Source organism: Rhinopithecus bieti, unplaced genomic scaffold (genome assembly GCF_001698545.2).
Source record: "Rhinopithecus bieti isolate Rb0 unplaced genomic scaffold, ASM169854v2 scaffold_32047, whole genome shotgun sequence".
Taxonomy (NCBI): Eukaryota; Metazoa; Chordata; class Mammalia; order Primates; family Cercopithecidae; genus Rhinopithecus; species Rhinopithecus bieti.
Window position 1 is genome coordinate 476,409 of NW_016814042.1, and position 19,522 is coordinate 495,930.

Genomic DNA, 19,522 nt, shown 5'->3' on the forward strand with positions numbered 1-19,522 from the left:
ACAGGTCGGAACCCAGGATGGGGTGGCAGCGCCTTCTGGGTGGGCAAAGGGGGTACAGCCGCATCACTAGGACCCTAGAGGGCTCATGGAGGGAGGTAGACGTCCTGATGATGGGAAATGGCCCAGGACTTTGAAGGGGCTCTCTGATGCGCAAAGTGCAGTTTGCGGAAGGTGAATCTGGTGACGGCATGAGGGATGGACTGAAGGTGGAGGTGCGGGGGCCAGAGATGGGCTGGTGTCAGCGTGGATGGTGAGAGCAACAGTGGAATCACTGACAGAAAGAAGGCAGGTGTGGGGGTCGCTGGTCCCGGGGAAAGATGGAACGATAAGTGGGGGACTGCAGGTGATCCATCTGCTTTCTGGGTGCCAGGCCCCCAGCTGGGTGGTGAGTCAGACACTCAGTGTCTGCTCATGTTGTTATTCCTCTGCCCTGGTCTCCACCCTTCCTTGGTGTCTCTGGAACTCCTGATCATCCCTCAAGGCCCATCTGTGTCAGTCCCACCTCCGCCACAACAGCTGGAGCCATGTTGCCTTTTCAGAATGCTGCTCACCTGGGCTACCTGTGCAGCAGCTGCCTGGAACCTCTCCTATGGCTGCCCTGGGAGGTTACTTCACCCTCTACTGCTTAGGTGGCTTCTGGGAGCAGGGACCATGGCCTGGATGTTTTTATTCCTTCCAGCACCAACGACAGCACTGTTTCTAGCAGGCGCCCATTCAGCATTACTTGTCTGCATTGGGCCCGTGGGGTGTGTGTGTGTGTGTGTGTGTGTGTGTGTGTGTGTGTGTTGGAGGGGGCTGTGCTCGTAGCCCTCTTGAAATTGAACAAATCTGGGATATAGAAGGCAATGTCTTCCTGAACTTTTCTCCTCCAAACCCTTTCTTTATGGGGTATCTCTGCCCTCTGCCCTGTTGGGAAAAGGTGAGGGACGCAACATCCTGTCTCAGTTCCACTAGGGCACTGGGGGGCTGTAGGCCAGGGAAGGGCAGGATGAAGGGGTACAGGGCAGACACACGAGAGGCAACCTGGGCAGGGCGGGGAGTTCAGTCCCTTACTGGTTCCTGCGAAGATGACGGGGGTGGCCACGCCACGCCTCTTGCCAGGCCCAGCAGCTCCAGGGCGGGAGGCGTTGCTGTGGCTGCGGAACAGGCGGCCATTTCGGAAGATGAGCAGTTGTAGGGTGCAGTCTGGAGGCACCGGGGGAGCCAGGGCAGCCGGAAGGGATGAGAACAGACTCGGGGGCAGCTGGATGGAGGCCAGGGCCACGCTGTTCTGGGGGGACATAGGAGCTCCTCAGAGACACCAGGACCCCCTAGAGCACTGATGTCTTGCAGCCCCTCCTCCCACTCCTCTCACTGCCCCCACCAGGTACCTGCATCTGGGTGCCTCCCGTCTCCCAGCCCCCTCCCTCCCCCAGCGCCCACCTTGATGTGGAAGGATGACAGAGAAACATTGGGCCTCCCGGTGGTGCAGCGGAAGCGGAGCTGCTGGTCAGCTGGGGGCTCGGGCTCAGGTCGGGGGTTCTGGCCAGGGCTTCCTGGCTGTGCGCCCGGCACCCCTCCCTCCCTCCTCTGGAAGGCTGTGCAGGTCAGGCCCACGTAGCTGTGCGGCTTGATGAGGTAGGCCTCCAATGCCACGTTCCTCGCATTCTGGGGACAGGGACCTTGTCATCCCACCATTTGAGATGGTGGCCTTCTGCTTGGGACTGCACATTCCCTCTCAATGGACCTGCTCAGGCTGTAGTCCTCCCCTTCAATCCTCAGTCTTTTCAAAGCCATCTCTCTCTTTTTTTATTTTTTAAAGAGGAACAGGTTCTTACTGTGTCACCCAGGCTGGAGTGCAGTGTCACAACCATAGCTCACTGCAGCCTACAAATACTGGGCTGAAGTGATCCTGCCACCTCAGCCTCCTGAGTATCTGGGACTACAGGCATGCTACCATGCCCATCTAATTAAAAACTTTTTTTTTTTTAGAGATGTGGTTTCACATGTTGCCCAGGCTAGTCTCAAACTCCAGGCCTTAAGTGATCCTCCCACCTTGGCCCCCGGAGTAGCTGGGACCACAGGCGCATGCCAATACTCCTGGGTAATTTTTATATTTTTTATAGAGACCAGGTCTCTCTTTGTTGCCCAGGCTGGTCTCCAACTCCTGGCCTCGGGAGATCCTCCTGCCTCGGCCTCCCAAAGTGCTGGGATTACAGGTGGAGCCCCTGCACCCAGCCTCTTGCTCACCTCTTAACTATGCCAGTTCTGTTGCCCGACTCAGCTGTACAGCAGGCTCCATGTCTCGCCCCTTTGCATTGCCCCAAGGGCCTAGCACAATATCTTGCACATACAGGATGCTCTACTGTGGTTATCGAATTGGAGCCCTCGCCTTCTCTCAGGGAACTTCCATTACTCTTCACTCAATCCCGAGTGCTGTCTGCCCTGCCACCAAGCCCTGCTCCCATCCCTTCTAATCCTTTCACCCTTCCTCCTGCTTATTCCCGTCAGGCTGGCCCTTTGGCTCAGTTCCCCACCACGGAGTCTGGCATCACTTCTCCAGGGTCACCGGCCACCTCTCCTAAGCACTGCCCCTGACAACTTGGAAGTGAACCCCGCAGCTCAGAACTTTGTCACGTCTGCTGCTCTTGCTAGCTGGGGCACAGCAGGTGCATGCCTGAGAGGGAGCGCCTCCCTCCTCTGTATGCCAGGGTCACCCCCAACGCTGACCCCCATTACCACCGAGATGTGCTGGGCATGGGGGCTGAGGGCAGCACCCCCGATGCGCTCCAGGGCGCCCACGATGCGGCTGCAGGCCTTGTCCTCGCGCTGGGCCAGCCACAGCAGGTGCTCATCCACCAGCATCAGGTTGCTGGCCATGTCCACCATCACCTCTACCAGCTGGGGGGACAGGGGAGTCGCTGAGGGCAGGGGCAGGGCTTGGGACCCAGGGGCTGGAGTGAGAGATAGGCTTGAGCAAATGAGGGATGGGGGCGTTTTGCGAGCTCCCGAGGTCCAGCTGAGTCTCACCTCTTTGATCTGGTCGACATAACCCAAAAATTTCTGGATCATCTGAGCCACATAGACTACATCCATCATGTCTGAAAAGCTGGCAGCCTCGGCTGTGTACACGCGCAGCTGGTGAGCCAGGGTCAGCGCATTGGAAGCATTGATGGGCATCTGGAGATTGGGGGAAGACAGAGGATCATCCCGCCTTTTCCTTCTGCCCCTGAACTGCCCCTGGGGACCCTCTGCTCTGTACCAGTGCTCAGTGCCTGGGGACAGGAGTCCAGCCTACCTGCGGGGTCTCATCAAGCTAGGAAGGCAGAAGAGGCTGAGACCATCACAGCCCAAGGCCACCACTGCCAGCACCCCTGGTGTAAGGACAGTGGGACTCTGCTTTTGGTGTTAGTGAGTAAAGGGGCGTGAGGTGTCCGGATGGGGACAGAGGACTGGTGCCCTTCCCCACTGTGGCCTCTGTGTCTGAATCCCTCGGCAGAGGGTGGCTAGAGGAGAGGAGCCGGCTCCTGGCTCTGCACAGGCAGGGACGAGAGGCACAGCCCAGCGGCCCAGAGACCAGGCTCCCCTTGCCCATTAGGTTGGCTTCTCCCTTCCCTGTGCCCCCGAAGCAGAGCTGGTGGGGTGCCCCAGCCCCTCCTCACCAGCACGAAGGTGTACAGCACCCTGGTGATGTCGTTGGTGTAGAGACAGTGGGAGTAGTCCCCAGGCTCCCAGCGGCCGGCACGGTCACACCGGCGGGAGGCTCGGGTGCCCGGGGTGCCTCCGCCCAGGGGCACTGAAGTGAAGGGATACTGCAGGCAGGACTGGTAGGCTGTGATGCCAGCCAGAGTTCGGGGCCACCTGGGGGCAGAGGCAGGAAGTTGCCAATGAACCAGGCTTCTCAGAACAACAGCCCTTCTCCTGTCTTTAGAACTGTGAGGCCGGACTCCTGGGGGCCCTGGGGAGGGATCCAGGAGTGGGGCTCAGATCAGCCTTCCAGGGGTTCCCAAGTTCCACTCTCTTTGTTCTGACTGGGCTGTCTCAGGTGATAGGGGGCTGGACTTTAGAGTTCTGAGTTTAAATTCAAGTTCTGCTACTTATTTGCAATGGCTTAAGGCAAGGCATTTATCCTTTCTCGGAGTCAGTGTTCTCAGCTGTACAGTGGGGAGAATAATAGCTTCCCTGCATAACAGAGAGGGTCACTGGGATCTTAAAAGGTGATACTCTTTGTGGACGAGCTTTTGCAAACTATGAATGTAAGGAAGCAAATAAAAGCCTTTTTGTGGCCAGGCACAGTGCTTGAGCCCAGGGATTTGAGACCAGCCTGGGCAACAAAGTGAGACCCTGTCTCTACAGAAAGTAACACAATAAGCTAGGCATAGTGGCTGCGCCTGTAGTCCCAGCTCCTCAGGAGGCGGAGGTGGGAGGATCGCTTGAGCCCAGGAATTCGAGACTGCAGTGAGGTACGATTGTGCCACTGCACCGGAGCCTGGATGAAAGAGCAAGACCCTGTCTAAAAAAAATCACAGTGGCTCAAACCTGTAATCCCAGAATTTCGGGAGGCCGAGGCAGGTGGATCACTTGAGGCCAGGAGTTCGAGACCAGCCTGGCCAATATGGTGAAACCCCATCTGCACTGAAAATACAAAAATTAGCTGGGCGTGGTGACACAGGCCTGAAACCCCAGCTACCGGCGAGGCTGAGGCAGCAAGATCATGCCATTGCACTTCAGTGTGAGACTCTGTCTCAAAAAAAAAAAAAAGTCTTTTTATGCAGCACATCTCAGATGGTAATTTTGTTTGTTTGTTTTTGAGATTGAGTCTTGCTCTTGTTGCCCAGGCTGGAGTGCAATGGTGCAATCTCGGCTCACTGCAACCTCTGCCTCCCAGGTTCAAGGGATTCTCCTGCCTTAGGCTCCTAAGTAGTTGGGATTACAGGCGCCCACCACCATGCCTGGCTAATTTTTGTACTTTACTAAAAAGTAGTAGAGACGGGGTTTTGCCATGTTGGTCAGGCTGGTCTCCTGACCTCAGGTGATCCGCCTGCCTTGGCCTCCCAAAGTGCTGGGATTGCAGGCATGAGCCACTGCGCCCCCACCTCAGATGTAAGTTTATACATAAAGTCTATCTATTCGATAGCAAGGCTTCAGGCTGAATGACAAAAGGAAGTGTTTTCTCCATCTTTAGGACCCAATGGAGACAGCGGATGGGGAAACTCTGGCCACCTGTGATGTCAGGTGCAAGGGTGGGGTTGGGGGCTGGGCAGCCCTCTACAGGGCGGAGCAGGCCAAACCTGAAGTCCCCGCGGTTGTTGGCGACACGCTCGGCCGGGCAGTAGGAGGCAGAGGTCTCCAGCACCACGATCTCCACCTTCTTGCTGGCGTTGCCCTGGGCCGTGGACACGGTGCACTCCCACTCGCCTGAGGCCCACACGCCGATGTGAGACAGTGTCAGCTCACTACGGATGGCAGGCGGAGCTGGCTCATGAGTCATCCTTGGGCCCAGCCACGTTGCCCTCCCTCAGCACCACCCTACGACACTAGCTGCAGGTCCTTTTTTCTTTGATGAAACAAGGGATGCAAGTATGCACTCCTTTTATTCTGATTGGCTTTATGATACTGTTTTTTTGAGCTTCGATTTCCCCCTCCTTATCATGGAGCCGATAATATCTCTCACAGATTTAATCTCTACAGTAGAGATTAAATCTGGTGCCACAGATGGGAGCCACTCTATACAGTGTAAGAGCACTAAAGAGATGTCAAGTATCATCATTTTGTTCTATCAGATATTTATTTCTAGCCTCTATCCAGACCATTGATAACTGAGTCCAAGCTTTCCATAAATATACATGCACATTCTCCCAGGAACACATCTGGGCGCAGCTGTTTTGTGGGGTACAGTAGGCACCCCCATCCCCATGCTGAGGCCTGAGGAGGGGCAGAGCGGCTCCTACCTGGTGATGAAAGTGCAGTCGTGGATGAGGCTCTCGGCCAGGAGGATGCCCGCCTGCTCGTCACCCTCCACAGGGGCTCGGTTGTGGTACCAGCGGATGCGGGTGTCATTGCCCAGGTAGCTGGCAGAGCACTGGAAGGGCAGCCGATCCCCCTGGAACACCACTTGGCGTAGGGATGGGATGAGATGGTGTGTGTGCAGCTCCAGGGCCCCCTCTGTGGGAGGAGACACCAGGCGTGAGGCCCGAGTGCACACGCGTGTGAGACTGCATGTGTGAGCGAGAGTCCAGCAGGATGGGGTGGGACGGGGCGGGGCCTTCAGCCTGTAGCCTGCTCCAGCTGGGAAGGAAAAGGGGTCAAGAGAAAGTCTCCAGGGATAAGGGTAAAGGGGAAGGAAAGGCAGTTTTTGGACATAGAATGCTCCTTTCTCAGTACACATGTTACCCCAAGAGGTGGGGCCAGATGAAAACATGAACAAGCAGCCCCAAGGGGGCTTAGAAAAGCTGATGGAAGACTGACCCTGAGACACTGAGGGAAAGGGGATGCCCTGGAGAACACGCCCAGCACACAGTCATAGGCGGAGTGGGGAGAATAACACCAGCCCCGCCTCACAGGGAGGGTCACTGGGATAGTAAATGTGATTCTTTTTGTGCGAGAGCGGTTGCAAACCAGTAATGAAAGAGAGCACAGAAAAGCCTTTTTGTGCTGGGCAGCACATCTCAGATGGTGATTTATACATAAAAATAAGGTGTCCCTAAATGCAAGAGCAGGACTCAGTGTTGTGGTCTTTTGCAAACTGCAATACAAAGGTAAAAATCTGTGGGTCTGAGGGGAGGCTCGTGTCTGGGCCCTGGGTTGGTGGAGAGGCAGGGTCCCTGGTAGCTGTGTAGTCAGGGGGAACTTGCTCACCGCAGCAGAGCTGGGCCTCCTGGAGGCTGCCCAGGGCCTGGGCATGCAGGGCACTGGGGTAAGCACAGAGTGTGCGCTCCGACAGCTGCAGGGAGCGATTCTGGGCCCAGGGCAGCAGCCAGCGCAGGCGGCAGTCGCAGGTCAGGAACTCGGTGCCCAAGTCCCTGCAGGGTAGGCAGAGGGGTCACAGAGCAGAGCAGAGGGGGCGTGGGCTCATGAGTGGCCTGGGGCCCCAGGGAGGGACGAGGCTGGAGGGGTAATCTTGGGTCTATGTGCGCCGTCTCTGCCCTGGGCCATCGCAGGAAGGTGATCATGGGGGCATTTCAGGCACTGTCTGCTGTGCCCACTCGTGAGGCCAGTCACAGTGGTCACGATGCTTATACATCCCTCCTGGGCAGAGGAAGGGACAGGGGTCTGGGTCCTTGCGTTAGGAAGAGATACTCACACAACCTTAAGGGCTGGCAGCTCATCAAAGACCCCAGGTTGCAGACTGGAGAAGATGTTTCCAGATATGTTTCTGCAGGAGACAGGGGACAACTAAGATGGGGTCTTAGGGTCTCCATGGGCTGGCAGAGGGGAGCAGGTGCGATGTGGAAGGGTTGGAGGCCACCTTTTGCTTCCTATGTGCTTCCTCCTTCTCCTCCCTCCCCACTTCTCATCCCATCACTTACAGTCGGAGAAGCCTGGGGAGGCCCCGGAAGGTCTCGGAGGTGAGACAGCCAATCCGGTTGTTGGAGAGATCTCTAGAGAGACACAGGCAACCTCAGCGAGTCGGCCACGCGGCAGCATGCGGGTCCACTTGTGAGGGACACATGGGTGGGGCCAGGGCTTGTGAGGGGGGCGGGATGAGAAAAGAGATGAGGTTGGGGCCAGGGCCGCAGCTGGACTGGAAATGGCGGCTCCTTGGCCCCCAGCCAAGGCACCTGAGTGGAAATGAGGGGCAGGTGTGGGTGGGTGAGAGGAAGCGGGTGGGCATGGAGCAGGAGGGGTGACTTTCTCCCTCGGGAGGGGCATGCCACTCACAAGCGCTTCAGTTCCCCCAGGCCCAGGAAGGCACCGGGCTGCACTGTGCTGATGATGTTGTTCCTCAGGTCCCTGCGGAGGCAAGCAGGCAAGCGCAGAGCCCTCACACCTCTCCCTGCTGGGGCCGCCCTGCTCCCCTCCCCGGGAGGGGTCCTCACTGCCACCGCGGTGCTGCTGCTGGGTTTCTCAGGGACTTGACTTCCTGCTAAACCTCTGCTTTCCTCAGCACTGGGTGGGAGGTGGGATTAAAGAACCACTCCCGATCAAGGCCATCCTGGCCAACATGGTGAAACCTTGTCTCTACTAAAAATACAAAAAAAAAAAAAAGAAAGAAAAGAAAAAATAAATGAGCCGGGCGTGGCAGTGCACACCTGTAGTCCCAGTGCACCTGTAGTCCCAGCTACTCGGAAGGCTGAGGCAGGAGAATTGCTTGAATCTGGGAGGCAGAGGCTGCAGGGAGCCAGGATTGCACCACTGCACTCCAGCCTAGGCGACACCTGCAGTCCCAGCTACTTGGGAGGCTGGTCAGAACCGAGAGAGGATGAAGAAGCCAAGAGATGGGATCAGAAGGGCCTCGGATGACATGGAGAACGCCCTGGATTGGGAGTTAGGAGGCCTCCTTTCCCACCCTGTCCCACCTCCGGGCTGCCCTGCAGGTCACCGGGGTTGCCCTGGGAAGCATTTGAAAATAGGTGTCATAGTCCTTTGTAAATTGCTATACAAAGGTAGAAGCTTCTTGAGCCTGGCCTTTGTGGGCAGGGGAGGGGGTGCATGGGAGGGTAGTTTTTTTGTTTTGTTTTGATTTTGAGGCAGGGTCTCTCTGTCACCCAGGCTGGAGTGCAGTGGTGTGATCATGGGCCATTTGTATCCTCAAATTCCTGGGCCCACGCCATCTTCCAACCTCTGCCTCCCAAGCAACTGGCACCACAGGTGTGCACCACCACACCCTGCTAATTAAAAAAAATTTTTTTTTTGTAGAGACACGGTTCCACTATGTTACTCAGGCTGGTCTTGAACTCCTGGGCTCAAGTGATCCTCCCGCCTCGGCCTCCCAAAGTGCTGGGGTTACAGATGTGAGCCACCACGCTCGGCCAAGGGGGGTATTTTTTATGGTTATTTTATCCCTGTGCCCGTGTCTGTCTGACAGGCGAGGAAACAGGTGAAGCGGCCGGCTGAGGCCCAGGTGGACTCTGCCTGGCTCCTCTCCAGGGCAGGGGTGTAAGTCCTGTCCAGCCTCCTCCTTCAGATGAGGAAGCCAGTGAGGTGACAGCTTGTTCAAGGTCCTCAGTCCTGTCTTCTCCATGGGTCTCCGCAGGAGCCCACAGTGCTGAGAGACAGGATAGAAGGGGGCTCTGACCCCCCAAGGATCCCAGGGGCCAAGCCTGGCCTGGAGGAGTGAGCTGCAGGTGAGTCCACAGGCTTCCAGCCCTGAGTCTGTGGCTCAAACTCAATGACGGCCATGGCACAACTCTCTGCCCCCTTTGTCACCTGCCCCTGGGGCTGCAGGGACAGTGCTGAGGAGACAGTACCCACCCACAGGGGACCTGCCTGCCCTAACCCCAAACCTGCCAGGGCAGCCCCCTGGGCTCTTGGGGCAGGCAGGACCACAGAAGACCAAGGTGGGTGCCTTCTCAGTGGCCTTCTCCCTCACCCTGCACAGCCAGGGACAGGTGCCTAGAAGGCAGGGTGGGCGGGGCCAGTTGCCCACCTACTCAAAGGCCAGCCGGCTCTTTCCTGAGCTAAACCAGGATGGGCTTCAGGCCCCATAGAGCTCACGAGGCTCACAGCCCAGCCGGCCTCCCTGTCCTGGGTCTGAGATGGAGGCAGTGGCCTCTTGGCTCCCACCCAGTGGCAGGAGATTGTGAGGCAGCAGGCAAGGCTGGGTGGACCCCTGGAGCAGGCAAGGCTGGGTGGACCCCTGGAGCAGGCAAGGGTGAGGGACTCCTGTCTGAAGGTCTGTGGCGGGAAGACAGGAGATCCACAGAGATGTCTGGGGCCCACCTGCTTTCCCAGGCCCTGCCACCCTTCAGCCCAGATGGAGGAGGGGGTGGGGTCAGGTTGGGGCAGAGGGCTCTTTGGCCCTGCCACCCTCTCAGCCCAGAATGGAGGAGGGTTCAGGGGAGGGGGCTGAGGAGGCTCTTGGCGCTGCCCACCACAGCCTCATCGATGTCTTTGGATTACCGGGCAGGAGGGGGTTAACCAAGCCGGCTACCCGCTGGGAGGAGAGGAAATGGGTGTTCTGGACGGGGAGATACTGTCCCACCAGGGGGCCTGTTTGTGCACTGAGGGACAGAAACACTGTGCACAGCCCTTCCCACGGCCAGGGGAGCCCTCACTCTCAGCTCCTTCCCATAGGAAGGACTCGAAGGACTCAGACGGCCTCCATGACCCCAAGTCCCTGGAGAAGGAAGGGAAGGGGCCACCAGAAGGGGCCAGTTCCCTAGAGGAGGGATGGCTTCCACACTGGGGTGTGCTGGGAGGTGACCCCCAATGAGGCGCATGCAGGGACTGTGCCAGGACACTGACCCTAGGCCCCTGGCCGAGGGAGAGGGATACAGGCTAAGTATCCCGGCTGCCAGGGGTGCCCCTCCGGCCCAGCCCCCACCGTTTGCCGCCAGACCCCATCCTCACCGCCGGCCCCACGGCCCCACTCCGGGGCTGTCCCAGCATGTGCCCTCTGGCCCCTGTTGGGGTCTGGCCATTCTCAGGGCTCAGCCCCCCACCCCCACGTGGGGGACGGGCAGAGGGAAACACATTCCTCATTGTGTCACTTCCCTTCATGGGCTGCCAAGGGGCTTAGGCGCAGCCCCCCTTCCCTCCCCGCTCACTTGTGTTTATTCTCATTTCCTCCTTGGCCCCCCTTGAAAGCCCCCACCCGCCTGCCCCACTGATGCTCTGCAGATGGGAGCAAGGCGGCGCCCAGGCCCCAGCCCCTCTTCCTGCCCTCGATTTCCTGCAGCCCAGCCATGCTGGGGCCTTGGAGAGGGCACCTCCACCTCCACGGAGGGTGGGCATGCCTTCTCCCTTGCCTCGAGCCCGCCTGGGGAGGAGCCTCGGGGTGACCAAAGCAGGCCCCAGGAGTGCCCTTGGGAGCTGGCCTGTCTCAGCTCCCTGGGCTGAGCTCTGAGAGTCTGAAGGACCCATGGGAAGCCGATGCTGCCTGGTTCCTCTGGGTAAGAAGCTGTGTCCTCCCTCGGGGCGGGAGAAATGCTACCACAAGACTTGGACATTTTTGGGACCTGCAAGTCTCCTATAGATTGGCTGTTTTGAGCCTTTCTTGCTTAGCACATCCTTTTGAAGATCTGTGAAGGCCATGAACTTCTGCCCAAGAAAAACTCACTATACCCATCACTGTGCATACAATTTCCAGAGGGGCGCAGAGCCCAGGTTAAGAAGCCCCGGCTGGGCGTGGTGGCTCACGCCTATAATCCCAGCACTTTGGGAGGCCGAGGTGGGCAGATCACCTGAGGTCAGGAGTTCGAGACCAGCCTGGCCAACATGGTGAAACCCTGTCTCTACTAAAAATAAAAAAATAAAAAATAAAAATTAGCCGGGTGTGGTGGTGGGCACCTGTAATTCCAGCTACACAGGAGGCTGAGGCAGGAGAATTGTCTGAACCTGGGAGGTGGAGATTGCAGTGAGCTGAGATCTCGCCACTGCTGCACTCCAGCCTGGACGACAGAGTGAGACTCTTAAAAAAAAATGATAGAAGTCATTTGCTGGATGGTCTGATCTGATCCCTCCGTTTCTCAGGTGAAGCTACAGTAGCTTGTGAAAGCATGCACAGATCTGCTTCCACAGAGCTCTGTTCTTGGAATCTGGGAAAGACGCAGGGTGTTGATGGCACTTCCCCTCCCTGCTACCCACTGCCCCTTGACTCCAGGCCACCCCCTCCCTGTATCTCTGTCAATATGCAGAAGGAGGATTCCCCTAAGGCTGATGTGGAGGGAGGATTCCTGAGAGCAAATCATGCCCCATGCCCTTGTTGGGAAAACAGAGGCTTTGGGAGCTGAGTGTGTAAGAGTGAGTTTGTCAGCAGAAGCAATGAAAGGAGGAGGGAATAACAGATGAATAAAAGTTCAGAAAAAGCAAAACGGGGTGAAATAGGAAACAAAGCAAAGATTGTTAAGTTGGGCTTAATAACAACTTAAACATTTTACACCTTTGGCCAGGTGCGGTGGCTCATGCCTGTAATCCCAGTACTTTGGGAGGCTGAGGCAGATGGATTACCTAAGGTCAGGAGTTCGAGACCAGCCTGGCTAACATGTTGAAACCCTGTCTTTACTAAAAATACAAAAAAATTAGCCTGGCATGGTGGCGGGAGCCTTGTAATCTCAGCTACTCAGGAGGCTGAGGCAGGAGAATCACTTGAACCCGGGAGGTGGAGGTTACAGTGAGCCGAGATCACACCATTGCACTCCAGTCTGGGCAACAAGAGCAAAACTCCTCTCAAAAAAAAAAAAAAAAAAAAAAAAAAAATTGCACCTTAAAGGATACCATCAAAAAGTGAAAGAGAACCACAGAATGAGAAAATATTTGCAAATCAGATCTGATAGGAGATGTGTATCTAGAATATATACAGGATTTGTACAGCTCATTAGCAAAAAGACAAATAATCCAGTTGAAAAAAATGTGCAGGCTGGGCACGGTGGCTCATGCATGTAATCCCAGCACTCTGGGTGGCCAAGGTGAGCAGATCACGAGGTCAGGAGTTCGAGATCAGCCTGACCAGCATGGTGAAACCCTGTCTTTACTAAAAATACAAAAATTAGCCAGGTGTGGTGGCGTGCACCTGTAATCCCAGCTACTCAGGAGGCTGAGGCAGGAGAATCACTTGAACCCAGGAGGCAGAGGTTGCAGTGAGCCAATATCATGCCATTGCACTCCAGCCTGGGCAACAAGAGCAAAACTCCATCTCAAAAAAAATAAATAAATAAAAATAAAAATAAATTGCATCTTAAAGGATACCATCAAGAAAGTGAAAGAGAAGACAGAATGAGAGAAAATATTTGCAAATCGGATCGATAAGGGATGTCTATCTAGAATACATACAGGATTTGTACAACTCAATAGCAAAAAGACAAATAACCCAGTTGAAAAAAATGGGCAAAGGATCTGAATAGACATTTTATCCAAGAAGACACACAAATGGCCAATAAGCCCATGCAAAGATGCTCAGCATCACCAGCAGTAAGGGAAATGCAAATCAAAGCCACTTTACACCTACTAAGACAGCTATAATAAAAAAGAGGGACTCCAGCAAATGTTGATGACAATGTGGAGAAACTGGAACCCTTGCACATTATTGGTGGGAATGTAAAATGGTGCAGACACTTTGGAAAACAGTTTCACATTTGGGTTACCATATGACCCAGAAATTCCACTCCTAGGTATATATCCAAGAGAAATACACATACATCCACACAATAACCCATAGCTGAATGCTCACAGCAGCATTGTGCATAGTGGCAAAAAGTAGAAACTGGCCACATGTGGTAGCTCAAGCCTGTAATCCCAGCACTTTGGGAGGCTAAGGCAGGAGGATCACTTGAGACCAGGAGTTCGAGACCAGCCTGAGCAACACAGTGAGACTCCTATCTCTACCAAAAACAATTGGCCAGGCATGGTGGTGCATGCCTGTAGTCCCAGCTACTCAGGAGGCTGAAGCAGGAGAATTGCTTGAGCCCAGGAAGTCAAGGCTGCAGTTAGCCATGATCATGCCACTGCACTCTAGCACTCTATCCTAGGCGCCAGAGTGAGACCCTGTCTGTCAAAAAAAAAAAAAAAGACTGGGCGCGGTGGCTCACACCTGTAATCCCAGCACTTTGGGAGGCCAAGGCGGGTGGATCATGAGGTCAGGAGTTCGAGACCAACATGATGAAACCCCATCTCTACTAAAAAATACAAAAATTAGCTGGGTGTGGTGGTGCGCGCCTGTAATCCCAGCTACTCAGGCGTCTGAGGCAGGAGAATCGCTTGAACTCGGGAGGAGGAGGTTGCAGCAAGCCGAGATCGTGCTGCTGCACTCCAGACTGGGCAACAGAGTGAGACTCCATCTCAAAAAGAAAAGTAGTATCCACCCAAATACTCAAGAGATGAAGGGATAAACAAAATGTGGTATAGTCGTACAATGGAATATTATCTGGCCATTAAAAGGAACGAAGTACTGATACATGCTATAACATGGGTGAACCCTGAAAGTACCATGCTGAAAGAATCGAGTTATGAAAGATCACCTATTGCATGATTTCATTTATCTAAAATGTCCAGAACAGGCAGATTTAGAGATCTATAGACAGAAAGCAGATTAGTGGTTGCTTGGGCCTGGGGAAGAGCGGGTGGAGGAATAGGCAGTGACTGTTAATGATTCAAGGTTTCTTTTGTGGATGATGAAAATGTTCTAAAATTAGATTATGGTGATTACACAATTCTGTAAAATATACTAGAAACCACTGGATTGCACACTTTTTTTTAAACGGGTGAGCTTTTATGGCACATAAATTATATCTCACTAGAGCCATTAAAGAGCATGTGAGTTTTTATGACCATGTCTGTGTGTGTGTGTGTGCGTGCGCCCACATACAGGCAGGGTGGGGTGGTAGAGAGTCAACTCCCTCTGGCCCCCACAGACCTCCCTGCTTGTGGGTTTGAAAACCAAATTATAGGTTTGGAGGCCACAAAGCAGCCTTCCCTGGGCCTACAAGACTTCCAGGGTTCACTAGAAAGTGGGGGCTGGCTGAGAAGTGGGCCAGGACACCCTGCAGGTATAGAAGTGTCTAGGGGAGGGAGAGGTTCTAGTCCCATCCTTCAGGTCCCTCTCGTCTCTGATCCAATCCACAGGTTATTTATTGAGCATGTACCCCATGCCAGGCACGGGGACTACTATGGCCAACAAGCGGGCTGTCCCTGAACCCATCAGCCTCCCCTCCTGGGCTTCAGTGGTGCCAGAGTCCAGGCAGCTTCTCTGCAGCATTCCTCCCCGGTGTTGTTGGGGACGGGAAGGGGAGGAGGGACAAAGCCCGGCAGCCTTACCCTTGGCCCCGCCCATAGATTAATGGAAGCCACCTGGCGTGGGGCGAGCCGCACTCCACCCCCAGGCCCCCACTTCGTTCGTTCCCATGAGCATCTGCTTCTAATGAGCGCCTCAGCACCCCTGCATACCAGCCCCTGGGGCTCATTAATCTCATTAAGTAATGACAAATCATCCCAGGGCTGACCGGGCTCCCCTCCCCAGCCTCTTTCCTTTAGCCATGCACAAGCCTCTGGGGGCCGGTGTCCACACCGACCCACACGCTGGCAGGCATGCAGTCTCACTCCCTGGGCTCTCTTGGGGCTGTCTGCCCTGGGGCCGGCTTGGTCCCTGGTCTAGAGGCATCTTACTGTGACTGACACCCTCAGAGCCCCCCCCAGAAAAGTCTTCCTGCGGCCTGCTCCCCATTGCATGTGCTTGGTGGAGGATCCCGGGGAATGAATCACCAGCTGTACTTGGAGCATGTATATTTTTCAGCTACACAATTGCCTGCTCAAGGCGGGGAACTCTAGGCAAATCTATGCAAATGACAGGCGGCCAGGGTAACATCTAGCAACAGGGAACTCTTCAGAGGGGAAGGGAACTGCCTGCCATGTACTGGAAGCCTGTGCTGCCCTGTGTTCTGTGTAAGGAACTCCTCCTCTGTTCCTGTAACAACTCCTCATAGCCCCGTTTTCCAGGTGAGTAACCCGGGGCTGGGAGAGGCACTGGAAGGTAAAAGAAGGAGGGATGATTCCACTCCAAGCTGCTTTTCACACCAAATGGAGTCCAGTGCTCTTTCATCAGCTCCTCTCTGCCCCAAAATTCTTTCCTTTAAGAAACAGGCTCGGCCATGCTGGAGGGTGGTGGGAGAGAGAGAGGGCCCAGAGGTGCAAGGCGGGGCTTCTGTACACTCCCTGGGCAGCCCAGGAGGTGTTTCTGCAGGGCTCTGTTTCCTGTCTTTTTTTCTTTTGGAGATGGAGTCTCACTCTGTCGCCCAGGCTGGAGTGCAGTGGTATGATCTTGGGCTCACTGCAACCTCCACTCCCAGATTCAAGTGAATCTCCTGCCTCAGCCTCCCAAGTAGCTGGAGTTACAGGCACTCGCCACCACGCCCTGCTAATTTTTTGTATTTTTAATACAGATGGGGTTTCACAGTGATAACCAGGAGTGTCTCGATCTCCTGACCTCATGATCCATCCACCTTGGCCTCCCAAAGTGTTGGGATTACAGGCGTGAACCACTGCGCCCAGCTCAGGTCTTCCTGTCTGTCCTACCTGGCTGATAAAGGTGTGTGCCTCCCATCTCCACCCCTACCCCCAACCTCTCTGGACCCAAGTCCTCCATACGATCATGTCTGACACATTCCCACTGGGCATCTGCTCTGTGGCCCCTTCCTTGCCCACCCTGCCCACGCTGGCCTCAGGATCCTGCATTACAAAATGGACACCACACAGATCTACTCCCAGCTCCTGTCTAACAAGGTGACCCCCTCACATACACACAGCCCATTTGCAAAGGCCCAAGGGACTCTCAGCCAAGGAAGCCATGCAGGCACATTCTGCAACAGCCTGGACCTTCCGTTTCAGTTAACAGACTGGGCCCCAACCCTCCCATGGGACGTGCTGCTTATATACTGTGGGATGTTAAGTTGCCATGGCCTCAGCTGCCCAAGCCTAGACATCTGAGTTTGACAGGACAGAGGGATCAGTGTTTCCTGAGCACCAACTACATGCCAGCCTGCAGAGTCTTATTCCTGATGAATAGGCCCTCAGTCTAGGGGTCATCTTGTCCACTGGCACCTAACCCTGGATGAGCATGAGAATTGCCTGTATAGCATGTAAAAAATTCCCAAGCCCCATGGGACAGATGAATTAGAATCTCCAGGAGGGAGGCCCAGCATCTGTATTACCCAACGGCCCTCTCCTTCTGGGAGGATAGTGGTTGTGATGGTTAGTTTTGTGTCAACTTGGCCAAGGCTATAGTACCCAGTGGTTTAATCACACATGAATCTAGATGTCGCTGTGCAGGTATTTTGTAGATGTGGTTGACATCTTCCATCAGCTGACCTCATATGAAGGAGATGCTCCTGTATGATGTGGGTGGGCCTCATCCAATCAGCTGAAGGCCTTAAGAGCAGGCACTGAGGCTTCCTAGAGAAGAAATTCTGCCCCAAGACTGCAGTGTCTGCTCCTGCTTGACTTCTCAGACTGCTGGCCTGCTCTACAGATTTGGGGTCTGCCAGCCCCCATAACCATGTCAATCAATTCCTTTTTTAAAAAATGTCTTTGTGGCCAGATGCGGTGGCTCATGCCTGTAATCCCAGCACTTTGGGAGGCGGGTGGATCACTTGAGGTCAGGAGTTCGAGACCAGCCTGGCCAACATGGTGAAACCCCGGCTACTAAAAATACAAAAATTAGCCAGGTGTGGTGGCACGTGCCTGTAATCCCAGCTACTTGGGAGTCTGAGGCAGGAGAATCCCTTGAACCTGGGAGGTGGAGGTTGCAGTGAGCCAAGATCGTGCCACTGCACTCCAGACTGGGCGACAGAGTGAGACTCTGTCTCAAAAAAGAAAAAGGCCAGGCGCGGTGGCTCACGCCTGTAATCCCAGCATTTTGGAAGGCCGAGGTGGGCGGATCACAAGGTCAAGAGATTGAGGCCATTCTTATCCTAGCCAACATGGTGAAACACTGTCTCTACTAAAAATACAAAAATTAGCAGGGCGTGGTGGCGTGTGCCTGTAGTCCCAGCTACTTGGGAGGCTGAAGCAGGAGAATCGCTTAAACCTGGGAGGTGGAGGTTGCACTGAGCCAAGATCATGCCACTGCACTCCAGCCTGGTGACAGAGTGAGACTCCATCTCAAAAAAAAAAAAAAAAAAAAGTATTTGTATATATAAATACAGCAGTGATCAGTGACCATGTTGGAGACCCTTAAGTCCTCCAGCCCCAAACAAGCACCATCCCTGTCCTGCTGCCCACGGTGCACCCTTCTGCCTAGATGGCCCCTCCTCTGGAAAGCCTGGCCCTGTCACTGGGTTCTGTGATCATCTTCTCCCTATGCGCGCTGTGGGTGTCCCACACACATCCAAGGATCATAGAATTTTAGATCCATAATGCACATCCCGAATCACCCCATCTACCCCAGCTCTTCTGACAATGAGGAATCGAAGGCCACCTCGGTGGCCACCCCAGCATCACACCCTACCTGTCTCCTGCCACATCCCCCTGGCTCGCTCTGCCAGCTCACACTGCCCTTCTGTTTCTCAGACTCCCCAGGCATTCCCTGAACCCAGGGGTCTTGGCAATGCCTGCTCTCTTCATCCTTCCTGAGAGCTCCAGGCTTCCTTTCTCGTCCCTTCAGGTCTCAGGCCCAGGCATGTCATCAGCAAGGCCTTCCTGACCTCACTACATAAAATAGCACCCCTGGCCCTCCGGCTTTCTCTCCTCCTTACCCTGTCTTGTTTTTCTCTGCTGCATTTTGGCCTCCAGACACACCACACATCTATTTGCTATTTTCTGGGTCCTATCAGTAGAGGTAAGGACCAGGAGGGCAGGTACCTGGTCTCCTGTGCTCACTCCCAATGCCTAGAACAGAGCCTGGTACATAGAAGGGCTCAGTGAGCACCTACAGAATGAATGGATGGGGTGACCAGCACAGAGCAGGAGCTGGGACTCAGTGTTTAGAATTCCCACTCTAGTGCTGCTCCTACATCGCACGACTTGGCATCAAGCCAGATGCCGCCCCTCATGAGCTGCTGTTGCCCTGGTTCTTCTGATTGCCTGCCATGCTCAGGGTGTACTTTTTATGCAGCCTCTGGAGCCTTGGTGCTAGAGAAGGACAGGCCATCTTTTCATCTTCATCAGAAAAATGTGCTCTCATGAGACTGAAGGACGAGGAGACAGGAGCAAGGCTGAAGAAGGGGAGATGTCAGTGAGGCCACCAGGGGCTCTGAACAGCACCGTCTTGCTTGTGCTAAGGAGGAGGAGGAAGAGCCACTGCGGAAGGTGCCAGCCTGAGAGGGGCAGGGCAGGGGCTGAAGAGGCCACTGAGGCTTGCCTTCCTCCAAAGACCCCTGGAAGGACATCTGGTTTCCTGTGACTCAGCCCTCCAAGAATAAGCCTGGGCTAAGCAGAGGATGCAGAGCTCTCGAATGCTTAGCCACTTTCCCTCTTTGTTGACACCCAAGAGAACTTTTATTTTTATTTATTTATTTATTTATTTAGAGACGGAGTCTTGCTCTGTCGCCCAGGCTGGAGTACAATGGCACAATCTCAGCTCACTGCAACCTCTGCCTCCCAGGTTCAAGCAATTCTCCCTGCCTCAGCCTCCTGAATAGCTGGGATTACAGGCACCCACCACCACCCCTGGCTAATTTTTGTATTTTTAGTAGAGAGAGGGTTTCACCATGTTGGCCAGGCTGGTCTCGAACTCCTGACCTCAGGTGATCCGCTGGCCTCGGCCTCCCAAAGTGCTGGGATTATAGGTGTAAGCCACCACGCCTGGCCTATTTATTTATTTATTTATTTAGAGAGACAGAGTCTCACTCTTTCACCCAAGCTGGAGTGCAGTGGCACAATTATGGCTCACTGCAGCCTCAACTTCCCCAGCTCAAGTGATTCCCACTTCAGCCTCCCGAGTAGCTGGAACTAT

At 54.8% G+C, this 19,522-nt stretch overlaps 1 protein-coding gene across 1 annotated transcript in view; it reads right to left on the bottom strand.

Annotated features, from left to right (window-relative positions):
• Positions 1-19,522, bottom strand: part of ADGRA2 (adhesion G protein-coupled receptor A2) — a 46,350-nt gene that overhangs the window by 7,032 nt on the left and 19,796 nt on the right. Inside the window, 11 exon segments of the mRNA XM_017849355.1 lie at positions 1,054-1,270; positions 1,423-1,647; positions 2,719-2,880; positions 3,010-3,159; positions 3,642-3,840; positions 5,271-5,435; positions 5,931-6,144; positions 6,838-7,001; positions 7,283-7,354; positions 7,509-7,580; positions 7,861-7,932. Coding sequence (XP_017704844.1) covers positions 1,054-1,270; positions 1,423-1,647; positions 2,719-2,880; positions 3,010-3,159; positions 3,642-3,840; positions 5,271-5,435; positions 5,931-6,144; positions 6,838-7,001; positions 7,283-7,354; positions 7,509-7,580; positions 7,861-7,932 — 1,712 coding nt within the window.